This window comes from Rhineura floridana, chromosome 6 (assembly GCF_030035675.1).
Source record: "Rhineura floridana isolate rRhiFlo1 chromosome 6, rRhiFlo1.hap2, whole genome shotgun sequence".
Lineage (NCBI taxonomy): Eukaryota > Metazoa > Chordata > Lepidosauria > Squamata > Rhineuridae > Rhineura > Rhineura floridana.
Genome location: NC_084485.1, coordinates 156,725,677 through 156,743,883, shown reverse-complemented (window position 1 = coordinate 156,743,883; position 18,207 = coordinate 156,725,677). Strand labels below are relative to the sequence as shown.

At 42.4% G+C, this 18,207-nt stretch overlaps 1 protein-coding gene across 3 annotated transcripts in view; it reads left to right on the top strand.

Moving 5' to 3' along the window:
• Positions 1–18,207, top strand: part of ACBD6 (acyl-CoA binding domain containing 6) — a 197,118-nt gene that overhangs the window by 158,871 nt on the left and 20,040 nt on the right. For all 3 annotated transcript variants that reach the window (XM_061634254.1, XM_061634253.1, XM_061634255.1), the window contains one exon: positions 14,935–14,965. In XM_061634254.1, coding sequence (XP_061490238.1) covers positions 14,935–14,965 — 31 coding nt within the window. The remainder of the gene's footprint in view (positions 1–14,934; positions 14,966–18,207) is intronic.

The following is an 18,207-nucleotide window of genomic DNA, read 5'->3' as shown; positions in this document are numbered from 1 at the left end:
GAGAACACAGATGGGAGCCATCACATTGTCTGGATAGGCCACTTCCTGATTTGCAGTGAAAAGCCCTTTTTTAATAGTCCCCAGAGATTAAAGAAAGAGCTTTTAGAAATCAGTGGATAAATCTAAACTTTTAATGTAGCAGGAATTGGATGCCAATGCACCAACCATTCATATTGCAGTTTAGAGAGGGTAGCTTACGATAGCTCTGCAGTGCAGTTCATGCTGAATACTGTAGGTCAGACTCTGTAGATTACCCTACCCCAACCAGGTGCCCTCCGGGGTTTTTTTGGGACTACAACTCCCATCAGCCCCAGCCAATGTGGTCAGTGGTTAGGGATTATGGGAGTTGTAGTACAAAGCATGTGCTAACTTTGGTGTTTATTTTTAGTGCCCAGAGGCTCATTTAATATATTGCAACATTTTGTTGTGGGCTCTCACTTGTATTCCATGATTTTATAATATATTGTAATAGAAGGCAAAATGACGTGCCTGTCTCACTTAACGTGTTAAATAAAAGGCAGCTATATCATTATGGTTAGTCTCTGAGGTACAGGCAGTATTTCAGTGTTAGGAATAAAAAAAATTGGAAAAGCAACAACTTAATGAAAATTGCCCAGAACTCGCACTTAGAAAGCAATTAATGAAATGGTAATGCCGCATAATAATTTTAGCATTATTAGCATTTCACAGTCAGATTATGGTGCTTTACTCTTTGAAGCATCATATTATTAATCATTATTACCACCCTGGACTCCTATGTGAAGAAAGGTGCAGTGATCGACTGGGCATATAAGGGGTAAGACGGTCTTTCAAGTATCCTGGTCCCAAGCTGTATAGGGCTTTGTATGCCAAAACTAGAACCTTGAACTTGGCCCAGTAGCAAATGGACAGCCAGTGCAATTCTTTCAGCAGCGGGGTGACATGTTGGTGATACCCTGCCCCAGTGAGCAGTCTCACCGCTGCATTTTGCACCAGCTGCAGCTTCCAGACCAACCTCAAGAGCAGCCCCCCCATAGAGCGCATTACAGTAATCCAGCCTAGAGGTTACCAGTGCATGGACAACAGTGGTCAGGCTGTCCCGGTCCAGAAACGACCACAGCTAGGATTCAGACTCAGTTTATTGGCCCTCATCCAGCCCACCACCGAGTCCAGGCAACGGTCCAGGGCTTGCATGGCCTGTCCCGATTCAGATGTTACAGAGAAACAGAGCTGGGTATCATCAGCATACTGCTGACACCTCGCCCCAAAGCTCCTGATGACTGCTCCCAAGGGCTTCATATAGATGTTAGACAGCATGGGGGACAAGATGGTACCCTGCGGCACCCCACAGCACAACTGCCAGGGGGCCAAAAGACAGTCACCCAATGCTATTCTCTCAGAATGACCCTGGAGATAGGATCGGAACCACTGTAAAACAGTGCCTCCAATACTCATCTCACCAAGTTGGCCCAGAAGGTATCAAAAGCCGCTGAGAGATCAAGTAAGAACAACAGGGTCACACTCCCCCTGTCCTTCTCCCGATAAAGGTTATCCATCAGGGCGACCAAGGCCGATTGAGCCCCATAACCAGGCCTGAACCCAGACTGGGATGGGTTAAGATAATCTGTTTCATCCAAGAGTACTTGCAGTTGCTGTGCCACAACCCTCTCAATCACCTTCTCTAAAAAGGGGGTATTTGCAACCGGTTGGTAGTTTTCACAAACCAATGGGTCCAGGGTGGGATTGAGAAGGCAGCAAGATTTTTTAGCATGTGTTTTTAAATCAGTTTTTTTTAAGTGTTTTTAAATTTGTATTTAATGTTTTTGATTGTTGTAAACTGCCCAGAGAGCTTCGGCTATGGGGCGGTATACAAATGTAATAAATAATAATAATAATAATAATAATAATAATAATAATAATAATTAAATAAATAAATTCCAAAATGCAGAATATCTGGAATGAATAAACAAAGACAGGCCTTGTGCTATAACTCAGAGCACTGGGCCTTTGTAAAACCAGGTTAAGGATGGATACTTGCACAGTTGTGCCCCGCTACTAGCAGACTGTAGGTTTTATAAATACATACAGAAATAATTAAAATTTAGAAGAGGTAATCTCCTTTCTATAATCTCTGCCACAAAGCCTGTAAAGTCACTGCTGGCAGAGAGCCCAAATCAGACCGGCTGTTGGATATTAGGACACCACGTGCAGCTTGGAGTTCAGAGAGATTAAGTGAAATCGCTGCCCTCCTAGCCTATCTATGAGACGCTAGAATGTGGTGGCTGAAGTGAAACCCAATCTAGGACAACATTCTGGCATCAAAGAGCAGATCGATATTCAGCTGATGGTAAGGGATGAAAAAGCAAACTACGCACGGAAAGTCAGTAAGGAAGCTTAGAATGGATGCAGGAGGGCTTTTCTTCTATGAAACCAGACATCTCCATTTTAGACATATGTTAATGAACTTAATTCCTTGCACCATCCCACAGCCATTTAAAATCAAACAAATTCAGGTGAGAAAATAGTATTAAAATATGTGGCATGTAATTAAATGTATTATTCTAGTATTGAATAAAGCAATAATCATTATTCAGTACATTTATCCGATGTTTGTCATCTCTGGCTTTGTAATAAATTTTCAAATTCATCATATCTGTAATTTATCAGATTGGTCTGTACTATTCCTTAAAAGTTGGTGCCTTTCTGTTTTGCCAACCTGGTTCTTTTGCAGACTCCAAGAAGGCAATTTAAGTTTGGCCTCCTTAAGAAAGCCGTTAAAAAGTTACAATTTTTATTCTTGGCTTAGTAGATACGTCAGCAATTCCCATACCTACAGTAGCTGAAGCACACTTATATTCTGAATTAAAATTGGAGGTACACTTCGCTCTTATACCCCAAATAGTGTACTTTAAAATGAGTCTGTCACTGTCGCATTTCCTGTGTTCTTGTATATTTCCTATTGGAAGGTGGGCAAGCCTACCATAGCAGTGGCTAATGCAAAAAACCAGCAGGCAGACACCTGCACAGATGGATAATTCTGTTGTAGCTTTATCCGAAGCAGAGGCAGAACATAATTACCTTGGGCTGCTTCTAGGAGAAAGGGCGGGATAGAACTTTTTAATCATCATCATCAACTTCAGAGCAGCCTGATTGGAAAGAGGCAAGGCCAGAGCACTGGATCCTGAAGACACAGAAGAGGGCAGCCTCTGTGAGACGGGTCCTTTGGGCTGACCAGAGTTTTTCTTGAATTTATTTCTCACAACACACTACTGTGCCACAGTACTCTGGGAATTACATAGTTAGAAATAGATTTTGTTCTGCTTATTTTATATTCAAAGTTTACCGTATGTCATATTGCCACAATATAAGGGGGGGCTGGCAGCATAATGGTGCCATATATCCCCAGTCCCCTTACAGGACACTCTTTTGCAAGGATCTAGTTGGCCTGGAAGAAAAGCTTTGTAGCACTGCTAGAGCTTTTGGATATGGGAGGTTTTAGGAAGGGAGAAGATGCAGTGTATTCCCATCTTCCAGAAGCAACCCTACACTGTGTGAACTAGTAATGTACATGTCCAGTTTAGCTGCCAGCCACAAACATGAGCACTTGATGACTCTCTCTGTATTTGTGTAAGATGGGGGATCAAAGGTGCCCCCCTCCAACCCCCCCCACTCTAAAGTGTGGAGAGAAGTTTTGTAATCTCATGTCATGCATTCCCCAGACTCTTAATTGTTGGGGTTTCAGTGAGCCAGTCCTCTCCATTCCCCCCTCCCCTCTTTTGAATAGACTTCCTCAACATTCCATAGATTCTAGAAGTCACTGAGCATAAGTCCATGTTGAACCATTTTGGATTCCCCCCCCCCCAAAAAAAGTCTCTTCTGTTTAATTTACCAATTTAATGCTTTTGCATACCTGGGAATCCTGCAAGTATGCAGAAACCACTACTGGGGGCTTTTTTTCACTTCCAAACTAACAAGCATGGGACTGCCCAAGTTCAGTATTAGAGGGAACAAGTAGAGACTGCCAATAAATTGAGGAATTGCAGTGTATCCCTAGCTCCTAATAGGAGTGTTTCTGCTTAGGCTGTTGCCCACCTGGAACAGGAGCCCTGTGGTACCGGAGAGGTGGAGATGGGCAGAAAACAACCAGATTTCAGGAGAAGCAAAGAAACCTTTTATCCCCCTGAAACCTTCCCCCATTGTGCTATAAAGCATTAATAAACTCAGGTTTAGGACTGTCTGTTAGCCCTAAATTTAAGCGCTTTTATTTTGTGCAGCCAATATAATATTAAATAATAAACTAACTAAGGCTGCAATCTTATACTCACCTGAGTAATTGAACTCAGTGGGGCTTATACCTGAAAAGACATATATGGAGTTGCACTGTATTTTTCCCCCTCACATAACCTAAATGGGCACACATAGGACCCACTCTTCTCCTGATTGTCTCCTTGATTATCCTGATGACTGAATTCCAAAACTTTTGTGTTTAGCAAGAAGTACCACCAAATACAAAGTGAGAACATTTTTTTGCTACACCTTCAATATTTGTCATAATTTAAATAATACATTTTCTGTAGCTTAAGTGGAGGTCTATTCTATTCAAATCTTACAAAAAAAAAATTAAAACTTGAATGGAGCGATAAATGCTTTGGAATGTTTTCCCAGTCCATCTCTGTTTCTAATGTTACTCTTGTCTTCCCCCTATTTTTAGAAATGTCAGTCTTGCTTCAAATCTGAGAGCTGATGTCACAAAGTGGCTAGAATGTGGTACTTGGACTGCGAAGACCTGGGTTCAGATCCCTGCTTGGCCATGAAGCTCACTGGGTGGGCTCACCTTAAACTACCACAGAGAGTGGTTGGGAGGATAAATGAGAATAACAACAGCTGGGATTCTAAGAGCTACTTAGACTCGTTCAGTGGTTTATGCAGACTTCCAGTACTAATCTCTGTTAAAGAAAAACTTTAAAATGAAGTCAGCTGGGAGAAGCAAAAGCGCTAGTAGACGTACAAATTTCCAGTACTAATTTCTGTTTAAGAAAAGCTTAAATATTAAGTCAGCTGGGAGAAGCAAAAGCTCTAGTAGACGTCGTTTGCTAAACCATTGTTTAAGCAGATAGAATGTTATGTTTGGAAATGCAGGACTCCAGACCCCTACATATTGCAAGGGGAGTTGAAAGGGTTACATTTCCAAGCTGTAGCAGCAGATTGTGTTTCCCTTCTATGATCTGGACTGACAAGACATCAGTATTCTATTCATCTGTTGGGAATTACGCTGTTAATCCAATCAATGACTCTTGAGTGAGCTGCGGCCTGCCTCCGCACTAGGGAACAATTGGATCAGACGGCAGATTGTTTAAGAGCACCACGCTGTCCCAGTGTCAGGTGGAATTCTTGAGCGTTCCCTGGTGAATTGGGGCTGGAGGAAACTGTCTCAGACCATTTATCCTGCTCTTTAAATAACCAGGTACCTGCCTCATCCATACTAAAATGATAAGCAATTGGAGAAGGCAGAAGGGAGCCACTGACTGAAATGCTGGGGAAAGGGCTGCAGGAAATGGATAAGGGGCTTCAGATTTAAGTCTTGCTTGTTCATTAAGTATGAACATATTTTTGGAATTTTATTTTGGCTGCCATGATCATTTCCTTTTGGAATTGGGAAGGTGAGATATAATCTCACAATAAAGAAGCATAGCCCCTCTGACAGCCCACTTTCTCTACTCTGCTAACAAAAATATTCAGCTTTTCCCCAAAACTGGCCTTTGTAACAGAGACTTAGAAAGCTATCAGTGTAGCACCAACATTTTAAAGAAGCTTCAGGGAGATTCAAGAAGTTACAGACTTACAGTGTGTTCCTAGTAAGAAGTGCTGCATCAGCAATCTTTTCTAGTTCTGTGATGAGCGTTACATTCATTCATTCATTCAAAGCATTTATGCCCCACTTTTCACCCAGTAAAGTTCCCAGACTGACTTTCAAATCAATAGAAGTAATACAGTCCCTGCCCTCAGGCTTACCTTCTAAGAAGACATGACACAAGAGGAAAAAAGGATGGGGAGGGAAAAGGCAAACCATCAAACTCAAGCACTAAATTCTTAATATTATAAGGTTCTTATAATAACCAGCGTGGATGGAGATGTTCAAAAAACAGGCCTTGTCAGCCCTTGAGAACTAGCTTGCTGACCCAACCTTCCTGGAAGTGACTGTAATGCAGCTGGAAATGATTGATTTTACGGGGGGGAGCTAGAATCTGCTGGCTTCTTGTCACTTCCATCACAACAAATAGGCTCACAGGGGCCTAGTTGATACCATCATCCCCAGAGCAGATGGTCTTGCTGCTCTTCACCACAGAGCAAGAGGAACTGATGAAAGCCACAGTGAATGGAGATGAGAGTTCCTCAGTGGCTGTTGCTTCTTTTCCCCCTCAAGCACCGATGGAGCAACAAACATGGATAAGAGTGATCTGGTTAGATAGCTTTTACTTGGACTTAAAATAAGCCTTTGACAAGTCCCTCACTAAAGTAAAGTTAGCAGTCAAGGGATAAGAGGAGAGGTTCTCTTATAGGCCAGTAATAGGCTAACCAATCCAAAACAGGGTAAGGGTAAATTGGCATCTCTCACAATGGAGGGAAGTAAAAGTTAGAGTCTTCCAAGGATCAGTATTAGGTGTTTAATTTGTTCATAACTTATCTGGAGTTAAGAGGGAGAAGTGAGGTGATCAAGGTGCTACTGATGCTAAATTAGTGAGGTTTTGTGGGGAAAGTGTTCTAGTGTGCTCTCTCTTTTTCTCTAATAGGACTCAAAATAAGAGTTTTAACATGTCAGCTCCCAGCAGTTGACATGTGAGTTCCTTAGGGTTTGACATTATCACTGATGTTTGACATCCATATGAAGCTGCTGAGGGAGATCATCCATTGCTTTGGATTTGGGGATCATCAAAATGCTGATGACCCCTTGCTCTATATATCTTTAGCAGACAAGATTCAGATGATGCTGGTAGGGAATGACTAATCTGGGGATTTTCCTACCTGTGACTGGTGAAGTCTCCAAGACCCTATCTGATCCTAACGTATGTGTTTTTTTGTAGCTTTATCTAGTACAGCATACTGCAACATGTCTCTTAACTGATGTGATGGCATGCATACATTCAACATGTTCTGTGCTAATTACATGGGTTGCTATTTTGTTTCCAGGCCCAGTTCAAGGTGCTGTTTTTAACTTTTAAAGTCTTGCATGGCCTCACAGCCTCATGCTTTAAGAATAGTCTTTCCCTATATGAGTCAACTCAGCAGCTGAGATCTGTTTCCTCCTTACAACAAATTCAGACAGGAACAGCCAGGAGTCAGGCTTTCACAGTCATTGCTCGGAAGTTGAGGAACCTCATTTTGGAAGAGGTTATGAGAGCTGCATCTGGTTGGCTTTTTGGAGGGGGTACAACACATACTTCTTTTACCAGGCTGTTGACTGAGAAGTTGGCTTGCTGTGGATGTTTTCAGTTGTAATGGTATTTTATCATTTATGTTAGTTTGTTTTTAATGGTCTTTTTATTTGATGTAAAAGGCTTGAAACTATGGGGAAAGCTGTTTAGAAATATTTTTAATAAATATACAGGATGCTGAAAACACAGTCAGACAGTAAAGAGAAATCTCTCCAAACAGGCTAAAAGGGCAATCAAATGGGAAAAGAGGTTCAAAGTAAGTAAGTGTAAAGTGATATTTTATTTTATTTTTATTTTGGGCAATTATATACCTGTTATGTACACCATTTCTAAGTGGTTTACATGAAATGAACCATACAAAATAAAACAAAATCATAATAAAACACACATACACACAGAGGGACTCCCAACCCCCCAGGACACACACTCACAGAGGCAACTCTGAAAACTACCCCCCGCCATCCCAGGCAACTCCCAGAACACTCCCCATCCCACTCCTAGGCAACTTCCAAAACAGTCCCCAGGCACTTGCCGCTGCCCCATTTATCGACTTCCCAGATGTTCAGGCTTCCGCCACTGCAGCCACCCCACCTCAGCTGCTTACTGGGCCCCCTCATTGTCACTGTCGCTACCCAGCCAGCCAGCCCCGTGCACATCCACTCGCCCCCACACTCACTCTGCCCAGTCATCTACCATCCTTGCTTCCCTCACTCCCTCACCTCGCTTGCCTGCCATCCTGCCACCCCACCCCTATGTGTGACAGCGTGATGGCTTACAAAAATATTATACAGTTAGATTAGATAGACATGTATGGCCTGCACTTCATCTAAGGAGCTCAGGGCAATGCACATGGTTCTCTCTTACTACCCATTTTATCCTCATAACAACCCTGTGAGGTAGTTTTAGGCAGAGAGATAGTCACTGGTCCAAAATCACCCTGTGGGGATTTGAATCTGGATCTCCCCAGTCTTCCCCTGACACTCTAACCACTATTCCACACTGGGAATACTGTATATGGTTCTGGTCACTGCATTTTGTAGGGCTGGAAAAAGTGCAGCCTCAATTATCGGGGCTAGAGCATCTCCTCTACAGTGATGGGCTAAAGCATTTGGGGTGGGGTGGGACGGGACAAGAAACCCAATTTATAAAACTATGCATGGTATGGAGAAAGTGAATAGAGATTTTTGCTCCTCCCACTCCTATACTACTAGAATTTCATTGGTCACCTAAGGGAATTTATTGGTGATAGATTCAGGTCAGACAAAATAAAGTATTCACACAATATATAATTTATGGAATTCATTGCCACAAGATGTGGTTATGGCCACGAGCACAGATGATTGTAAAATGGGATTACACAAATTCTTGGAGAATAGGCTTCCATCATAGGATGACATAGGGCGCTTCCTTATACAAAGTCAGACCATTGGTCCATCTAGCTCAGTATTGTTGGCACTGACAGGCAGCAGTTCTCCAGGGTTCAGACAAGAATCTTTCCCAGCCCTGCCTGGAGTCACCAGGGTTTAAACCTGAGACCTTCTCGTGCACTGAGCTATGGCCCTTCCTTTATCAGTGGCTAACAGTCAGGATAGCTATATGAAGTCTCCAGTTTTAAATGCAGTAATGTAAAGTTAATGTAGAGCCAGTATGGCGTAGTGGTTAGAGTGTAGGACTATGACCTGGGAGACCAGGGTTCAAATCCCCCACAGGCATGAAGCTCACTGGGTGACCTTGAGCCAGTCACTGCCCCTCAGTCTCAGAGGGAGGCAATGGTAAATCCCCTCTGAATACCCCTTACCATGAAAACCCTATTCACAGGGTCACCATAAGTCGGAATCGACTTGAAGGCAGTCCATCTCCATTTCAATGTAGTTGAATACCTGTTGTTTAGTACTATTTGGTGTTGAACCAGTGCTTGGAGGCAGTGATTGACTGGATGTAGCCAATAAACTGAGGTTGAATCCTGAAAAGACAGAGATGTGATGTGTCCAGAGTTATCAGGACCAGGAGGTGGGAAGGCAGTTGCCACTTCGTTTCCGGGCCCAGCTCAGTGTTTAAAGCCCTAGGTGCCAAATATCTGAAAGACCACCTACAGACCCTCTCGGCTGTTGAGATCAGCAGGGGCCCTTTTGGCAGTTCCACCGCCCTCAAAAGCTCAGGGGGGTGGTGGCCTGGGAGAGGGCCTTCTCTGTGGCAGCTCCTAAGCTGTAGAACTCCCCCCGCCCCCACTGAGTTGCGTGCGGCATCTTCACGGTACAACTTTCAGCGAATGCTGAAGACGTACCTCTTTGCCCTGGCCTTCAACACCTGAGATTTATATTTCTAGGACCCACCCTATTTTCTGTGCCATTGTTTAGGTTGTTTTTAACCGTTTTAATTGTGTGTTTTTAAAATTGTTGTAACTCGCCCTGGGACTTCTGGGTGAAGGGCGGGTCTTCTTCTATTTTTATTTATGTATTTATTTATTTATTAAAAAGCAGCAGCAGCATGGTTATTACAGTACTGCTTATTGGCATCATTTCAGTAGCCACTGTAAGGAAAGGATCTTTGCTCTCATCCAGCACTTTCTCTTGTCCTTTCCCTTTCACTCAGCTTTCCTGTGAATGTCAATCTGTAGCAAGCCTTTCGTTTGTCTGGTGCTGGGAGAGGATGAGAGCAAGATTCTATCAGAATTCCCCAAAATCCTTTTGCTTCTGCTCCCTCTCACCCCTTTCAGCATTTTAGTTTCACATAAGCCTCAGTCAGATAAACGAAAGTAAAAATTCTGAAGTTTTGTGTTAGCATTGGTTGCAGCTCATCTTTGCATGAGCGTATATCATTTCTTCATTTTGCAGTTGTTCATGAGACCTTTGTCTTACAGGCTTACTTCACACTCTTGGGCAACAGCAACACGGAAAATAGTAAGAAAGCTATTAGGGAGGGGAAAGAAATTTGATTTGGTGCACATTTTAATCCAAACCTGCCTAATTCGCACTTCCTGACATGATACGCCGACAGAAACAACTTTCTTTCTCTGCAAATTACCAAAAATATGTAAAATAAAAAAGCGTAGGGGAAAGTGTGCATAAAATGCATATATTGCTGAAAATGACATACAAAAATGCATTACGTTATGGGAAATTATTTGAAAAAATGTGTGTATCAGGAGAAATGGCCACTAAAAATTCTGATGACTGTTCATGACAGCTTTTTTACAAAAAAAAATCACAAACTGATATGGAAATGTGGTGAACTGAACTTAAGACTGGAAAACTGAGAAAGCCAGATAAACTGAACTTGACAGATTCATCCACCCCTAGAAGCTAGCTGTTTGTTTCTAAGTTGTTGTTAATCTAATGTGATGTAAGGCAACAGACGCTTAATATTGCCAACTATCTTTAAAATGGATGACAGTTTGAGAGCTGATATGAACAACTTACTGGATGAGCTTCTAAGGTCTGTGTAATGCAAGAACTCAGCCTTGGTGTGGACCTAATGACTCCTAGTGTGAACAAATGCGAAATAGAAAATCATGATCAATTAACCATTTCCCCCATATTTCAGTTGTCCTTAGTTCTTGTTGATAGGTACAGCCCCAAATGAGCTACATTTAAGCAGTAATTCATCCTGGCACAGAGCAGAGTATAAATAACTATAGCAAATTATTTCTCTTTTTGCTTAGTAACTCAAAATGAAACTTAATTATCCTGTTCAGTTTCCAAGAAGAAAAGATCAACTCTTGTCATTCAGTTCCATTTGCTTATTTACAGTTGCATTTTACGGTAGGACTTGAAATCTCCCACCATAATAATAATAATAATAACTTTAATTTCTTCGTCGCCTATCTGGCCAATGGCCACTCTAGGCGACTTACAAAATTATTAAAATACAATTAATAAAATACAGTAATCCAATAAAAACAATAGATCTACAACAACAATATTAAATATTAATAGTTGCCCAGAGACAATTTATCAGGTTTACAGATGGAAAGCAATGTTGCTGCAGTATTCCACACTTTTTTAACATACAAGAAACCTGGCGTGAACAACCTCCTGCATCCCAAGCATTTAGGGCAGCTTTGGGATCTTTATATAATTCCAGTCCATGTATGGTGGTAAAATACTACCATGCATGAATTTAAAGAGCAGAATTAGGTGACAATCATCTTATTTCCTTTCAACTGTAGTGGTTGCACTCACTTCGGGCACTGTTCTTCTAATGAGTTTTCATGCTGAAATTTCTTAGAATTAAGAATTAGTTTTTCTTGAATTGAGCAGAGCCTTTCTCCAGCACGCGGTAGATGGACAGCCATTAGACACAGAACAGTAAAACCCAAAACTGTAGTTCAATGTGGGCTGTGAGAAATCCTTTATGGGCATTTTTGTACTGTCTCTTTCAGCTTTGGTGAATTAAAATTTTGTTATGGGGAGGGGGGAAGCACTAATGCAGCACAAACATTTTAGCTAGCATTCAGTTTAATGCAAACTTTGAATAGTAATATTTTATTGTTGTTCCAGATTTGTTATTCTCTTAGAAAGTTGTTTCAATTAAGAAAAAGTGTATCTGACGTAGTTGCCACACATGGCAACAGTAGGGCTGCCAGGCTCAGGGCCTGAGACTGAACCTGTATCTTTAGGAGAAGAGAAAGTCAGCCAAGTGCAGGTGTTCTTGCAACACTGTAATGAGAAAAACCACAAGGTGGAATTCTCCCTCCCCCCTGCACAACTTTTAAAGATACAGAAGACCTGTTGTACAGGGGGAAGGGAGAATTCCACCTTGTGGTTGTCTCCTAAAGATACAGGATCAGTCTCAGGCCAGGAACCTGGCAACCCTACTTGTAGCACTTTTCTCCAGTGTAAAATACAGTAACCAGGGTTTTGTGTGTGTTGAGTGCCAAGTTGCAGGGGACCCACCTGTCAGTCTGGGGAGACTAGCAGAAGCATGATCCATATCATGCAAGGTCAAGTTCCAGCAAAGGCAGATCAGAATCTCAGGGTCCAAAGGTGGAAGAATAGCCTGAACTGGGCAGGTCAAGTTCCAGAAAAGGCAAACCAGGATTCAAGCAGCCAGAGGCAGGAACATAGTCAAGGCTAAAATCTAAGGACTGCCAGGGGGGACAAGGGACGGAGCCAGTGCAAGGACATGTCAGGCAGATGTCTGATCTGAGGCAGGAAAAGGAGGCAAAATTATCAGAGTCCTCGCACTCAAGATGAATTGTGCAGGCAGAAGCTTTGAGACCAAAGGTTTGTAGAACAAACATTCTCAAAACAATGCAATTTTTAAAATTCCTCTTTGAGGATTTGCCTCTTCTTTCGCTTCATTCAGGCCTGTAAGTGAAGCAGTGCTGATGGCGCTGGAGAGCCAGGTTAATGTATAGTGCCCCTCCCAGCACCGTGCAACCTGTTCTATGAATGTTGAACTGTTGACAGCGGTTCAGAGATCTGTTCCAAGTTGTAACATTGATGTGTTTCTATCAAGTGCCAAGTTGCAGGGAGCCCCTCTGTCACTTTGAGGGGCTGTCAGAGATGCAGTGGCAGGAGCATGGTGTGAGCCCTTGGGTTCAGCTATGCCACACAAATTTCAATTACTCTTCTGCCAAGGAGGAGGCAGAGGCTTTTTGGCTATTGTTGCTGTGTACCTTCAAGTCGATTTTGACTTATGGCGACCCTATGAATCAGTGACCTCCAATGGCATCTGTCATGAACCACCCTGTTCAGATCTTATAAGTTCAGGTCTGTGGCTTTCTTTATGGATTCAATCCATCTCTTGTTTAGCCTTCCTCTTTTTCTACTTCCTTCTGGTTTTCCCAGCATTATTGTCTTTTCTAGTGAATCATGTCTTCTCATTATGTATCCAAAGTATGATAACCTCAGTTTCATCATTTTAGCTTCCAGTGATAGTTCTGGTTTGCTCTAACACCCAGTAATTTTTTTTTTCATGATCCATGGTACCAGCAAAGCTCTCCTCTATCACCACATTTCAAATGAGTTGATTTTTCTCTTTTGGCTGTTAACAGCCACTATGTGAGAATACAGTAGAGTGGAAAGTTCTCCTAGGCCAAAAGGGGGGGGGGGCTACTTCAGCTACAGCACTGGATCATCTGTCTTGTTGGTGGCCCTGTAGCTTAAGCTGATCTCTGTGTCATTGCTACCCATGTTAAAATAGCTTTTTTTTTGTACGTTGTAATCAGCTGCTCATATGCTATGAATACAGTGTACTAGTATGAGCTGGCACCAAGATGTCAGTTATATTGCAATAATGCAGAATTAGATAGTAGAAGCTGCCACTTGGAAGATGCCTCTGCTGTATTCTGAACAGGATATGGGCTCATGGCTTGGGCTACAGAACTAGAAAGGCTCATTATTGTGGAAATGAGATTATTATGCTGCAACCTGCATTGCCCTTACTTTTAATCAGGACATACTCACTTTCTGAGCCAGAGAAAGGCAAGAATTAAAATTCTGCTGAAATCCTCCCTACTGTTCATTTTAGATGCAGGTTTTGCATCTCATTAAATAAGATATGCTTCAAATAGGATTGTAAATCAAGTGGCATTTTGTTTTATTTTTAATATTTGATACCCTGCCATTCAGTCCTGAAAGGAATCCACAGAACAGGTTACAGAGAAGGTCAAAACCCACAAGCAATAAAGTCAACAACACAATAAATAGTAACAATAAAGTAAAATAATATAGCACATAGCATACCAGCATAAACAAGTTTTTTTCCATAAACAAGGTTTTAAAAGAGGTAAAAGGCCTGGAAGAATAAAACTCTGTGCCAGGTGAGCCTCTCTAGGGGCATGGTTTCAGAGACAGGGTGCCTCCATTGAAAAGGTTCAGTCTCCAGCCACTACCCACCTTGCCTGTGGTGGTAGAACCTGGATAGAGCCACGGAGGGTGATATTAAAACACTGGTAGGTTTGTGAGGGAGAAGGCGATCCATAAGGGACCTGGTTCCAGTAGTGTAGTAGCAAATTCAGAGGTGCTGGGTCCCTTCATGGTAGTCACAGGCATGCCCCCTCCCATCTTTTTTTTTTTACTGCTGGATTGAGAATAAGATCCTTGTTAACACCATCTCCCACAACAACAGACACCCCTGCAAGTCAATAAGTATGAAAGGGGAGAGTGTTAGCTACTGAGAAGAGTCTTCTTAGTGGCTGACTCACCTCCTTTCACCCTGATTGGTTACAATCAGCAGGAAAGACAAGGAAGCACATTAGAAGACTCTGCTAACACACTCCCCTTTCATGATGATTGGCTCATAGGATGCTGGAGATGCAGGGACCCTGCTGGGACTCTGTTCTGAAAAAAGTAAAGGGTCTAAGACCCCCTGAGACTCCAGACGACCATGCCCCTGCCTGGTTCCCAAGCTGTTTAGGGACTGAAAAGTTAAAACCAGCACTTGGAATTGCTCTTAGACTGGGAGCCAGTGTCGCTGTTTTAAGCCTGGAAAAGTTAAGTTCCCTATACCCAAGAAAAAGAGAAATGCATGTGTGTGCATGAGCACAACTAAATCTAGTTCTCTTTTTTTTTTTCAGGATGATGAAGGACAGACAGCATTGCATTATGGTAAGTAATATCTTCCTATTTTATATTTTCCTAAGCATCCTGCTACCCGTGAATACTTCTGCGCAGGCACATCTGTGCAGAAGCGTTCACGGGTAGCATGATGCTTACAGCTGAGACGGGGCCATGATGGCAGTGGTGAGAGGGGCAGCTCCGTGAGGGAGTGGCAGCAGCGGCGAGAGGGGCGGTGGTAGAGGTCACACGGAGAGGCAGAGGCCTTGTTGTCGGAGAGGGCTGCACCCTGGGCAGAAGACCCGCATGTGGGGGAGGAAGGGGGGAGCATTGTCAACCTGTGTGGGGGAGGAAGGGGAGCGCTGGTGACCCGTGAGGGGGAAGGGGGGAGCACTGGTGACAGTAGGCAAGGTTGGCAAGCAAACAGTGTAGAGGTGGAGCATATTTTTCTTTTTATACATATTAGAGTGCAGAGAGAATAAACAATACCCAAGTCAGCTAGATATAGCCTAAGCCAAGACCTACTTAGCAACTGGTAATCAGTTGTTCAGACTAGGAAAATGTGGCTTTCCAAGCAAATAATCTTGACTTCAGACCATGCTGCAGTATCTGTCCCAAAGCTAATGATAATCTCTTATAAATAAGGGAAATGTTTCCAGATAACTGGCAAATTACTACCATAACTGGCAAACTGTATTTTATTATCATGGTTTTGGTTAAAATGATCATTGATAGATCTTATGAGAACTTAAACTTTAGAGTCTCTCTCTAATGTAGAAACATGCGGTTGGAAGGCACCCTTGAGGCCATCCAGTCCAACCTCCTGCTCAATGCAGAATTTGTAGTACAGGATGCAACAACAGCATCCCTGACAAATGGCTAACCAGCCTCTGGTTAAACACTTCCAGCTAAGGAGAGCCCACCTCTACTGCTGTTCTAACCATTAGGGAAGTAGAGGCACATCATTGAGGGTAGGTGGGGCACTGGCCACCCTAAACCCTCAACTTATAGCCCAGTCCTTTCTCTGTTCCTTACATGCAGATTCAATACATTACTTATAGCTGAGTGTCTGTTCTTTATATTCATATTCAATATAGTACCTCACGTTTAGAGACACTCTGTTTGTTTCTGTCCATCTTTTGTTCTGGTCAATCATCTTTGGATAGCAACACCTATCACAATCGTTGCTATGGTTCCGTCCCTGTCTCCAGGGGTAACAATAATAATAATAAATTCTAGTAGGAGTGGCTTAGGGAGGGCAGCACGTCCAGGACCTCCGTTTTGATTTTATTTTCCATAGAATAAGCTCTAATCAATGAGGAGGAGTCCCTCAGCAATGCATTGGAAGTTCCATAGCATTAGGGCAGCACTATGAAGACCCTCCCCTATGCTCAGAGGTGTGCATTTCAATCTGAGCCAATCAGATGCATGCATTTGCAAATTGAGTTACTTTCCCCTCCTTTTGCAAGCACCACCTTAAAGCAGCAGCAACCACAATCTTTTTTTTCTTTTCTGTGACTAGCCAGCCTACCAGTCTTTGAAATCAGCAATATATCACTGTGAGTTCATTGTTCAACTTCTGGGTTCATCACCGCCATATATATACACACATTTCATTGAGAGGAGTAGTCGTGAACGACCCCAAAAGCATGTTTAACTGGCATGGGGGCAGACTCTGGTTTCTTCTTAGGCTGGACTGGGACCTATTTATTGTAGGGGGGAAAGAAGATTCTTGGAAGCAAACAGCCCCTGAAAATATTTGGCTGGCATCATAATGGGAGTGGGGTAGGGAATCTGGTTTCTTCATGGGCCAGACTGGACCTTTTTTATTGTCAGGGTGGGAGGAAGGGGAAATGGCAAACTGTCCCCCCAAATGTTTGGCTAGCATCTCAAGGTGTGTGTGAGAGAGAGAAGAATCTGGTTTCTTCAAAGGCTGGACTGGGCCCTATTTATTATAAGGGGAAGGGATGGAAAAGGAGATTCTTGATGGCAAACTGCCTCTAAAAATGTTTGGCTAGCATCATAGGTGGGGGTGGGAAGAATCTGGTTTCTTCTTGAGCTGGGCCTGGACTGGACCTTTTTTATTGTCAGGGTGGGAGAGGGAGAAGATTCGTGTTGGCAAACTTCCCCAAGAATGGACTGTGCTGGACCCTTAACATCTATTTTTATTTATTTAAAGTGTCTGAATATTTGATATGGGCTTATGCAAGATAATTAACTCTCATTAGCGGTAAGAGCAAGAACTTATTATAATTATTTTAAGTAAACCAAAAAGCTTATCAGTACTTTCAAGAGAACCAGATGTTTATTTTGTTTCTGAGCCCAGGACTGTCTTCCGTGATGGGATGTGGAAGGGAGCAGGAGAGTAGCTGAAACACAGACAACCTGGCAATCCAGTTAGCAGGGCATGTGCGGGTTGTTGCACACTTCCAGCCCCAATTTCACTTTCGTTAAGGAGGTGGGACCTGTGTAGATGTGGTTGATCAAAAGGGGAAGGAATTTTGAGTTAAGCAAATAACCAAGAAACTTAAGAGATACCTTGTGTGAATGTCTAGGTCCCTGCACTAGTGGAATCCTGGAGGAACTTATGGAACTTCCTGCTACAGTATTTAGAACTGCTCATATGATGTGAAAGGCTCTTTTTTCTAACATTTTGGCTTCTTTTTCCCACCTGCCATATCTTTTTCTCTGGGCAACAGTTGACAGGATTGGTTTTATTTTTTTAAAAAGAAACTCTGGAAATCTTTAGCCAGTGACTATTATCCATCATACTTGAATACAGTGCTCCAGGTCAGGGATGTTCTTTCTGCATATCATGGAATAAGCCAGGCATAGCTTAAATAGAACATAATATTCCTGAATATAATATTTGCTGTGACACATAGTTAACCATTATATATGTGAGACTATATTGAGGAGGAGGTATGATTTAGCTGTAGTAACTGTTTAAGTAGGTGTAGAATTGAACCCTAGTCCAACACACTAACCGTTACATTTATGCAAATTCAGATGCTCATTTTAAAATGTTTCACTTTAAAAATATATTATCAGGTTGCCCAAATGTGTCTTTCCTTTCCTTTCTACTATTCACTTGAGTTCTTTGCATGGTTTAGGGTTGGCACTAGGGGGAAGCAGCACTTCTTTGCCTTGTGTATGACAGGTAGAAATTACTATGAATTAAAAGTGCATTTGGATGAATTTGAACTATTTCATTCCTTTTTTTAAATGAACTTTTCAAGCACTGCTGGTTACTAACACAATCCTCTTCATCGTATTCAGAAGTACGTAACCTC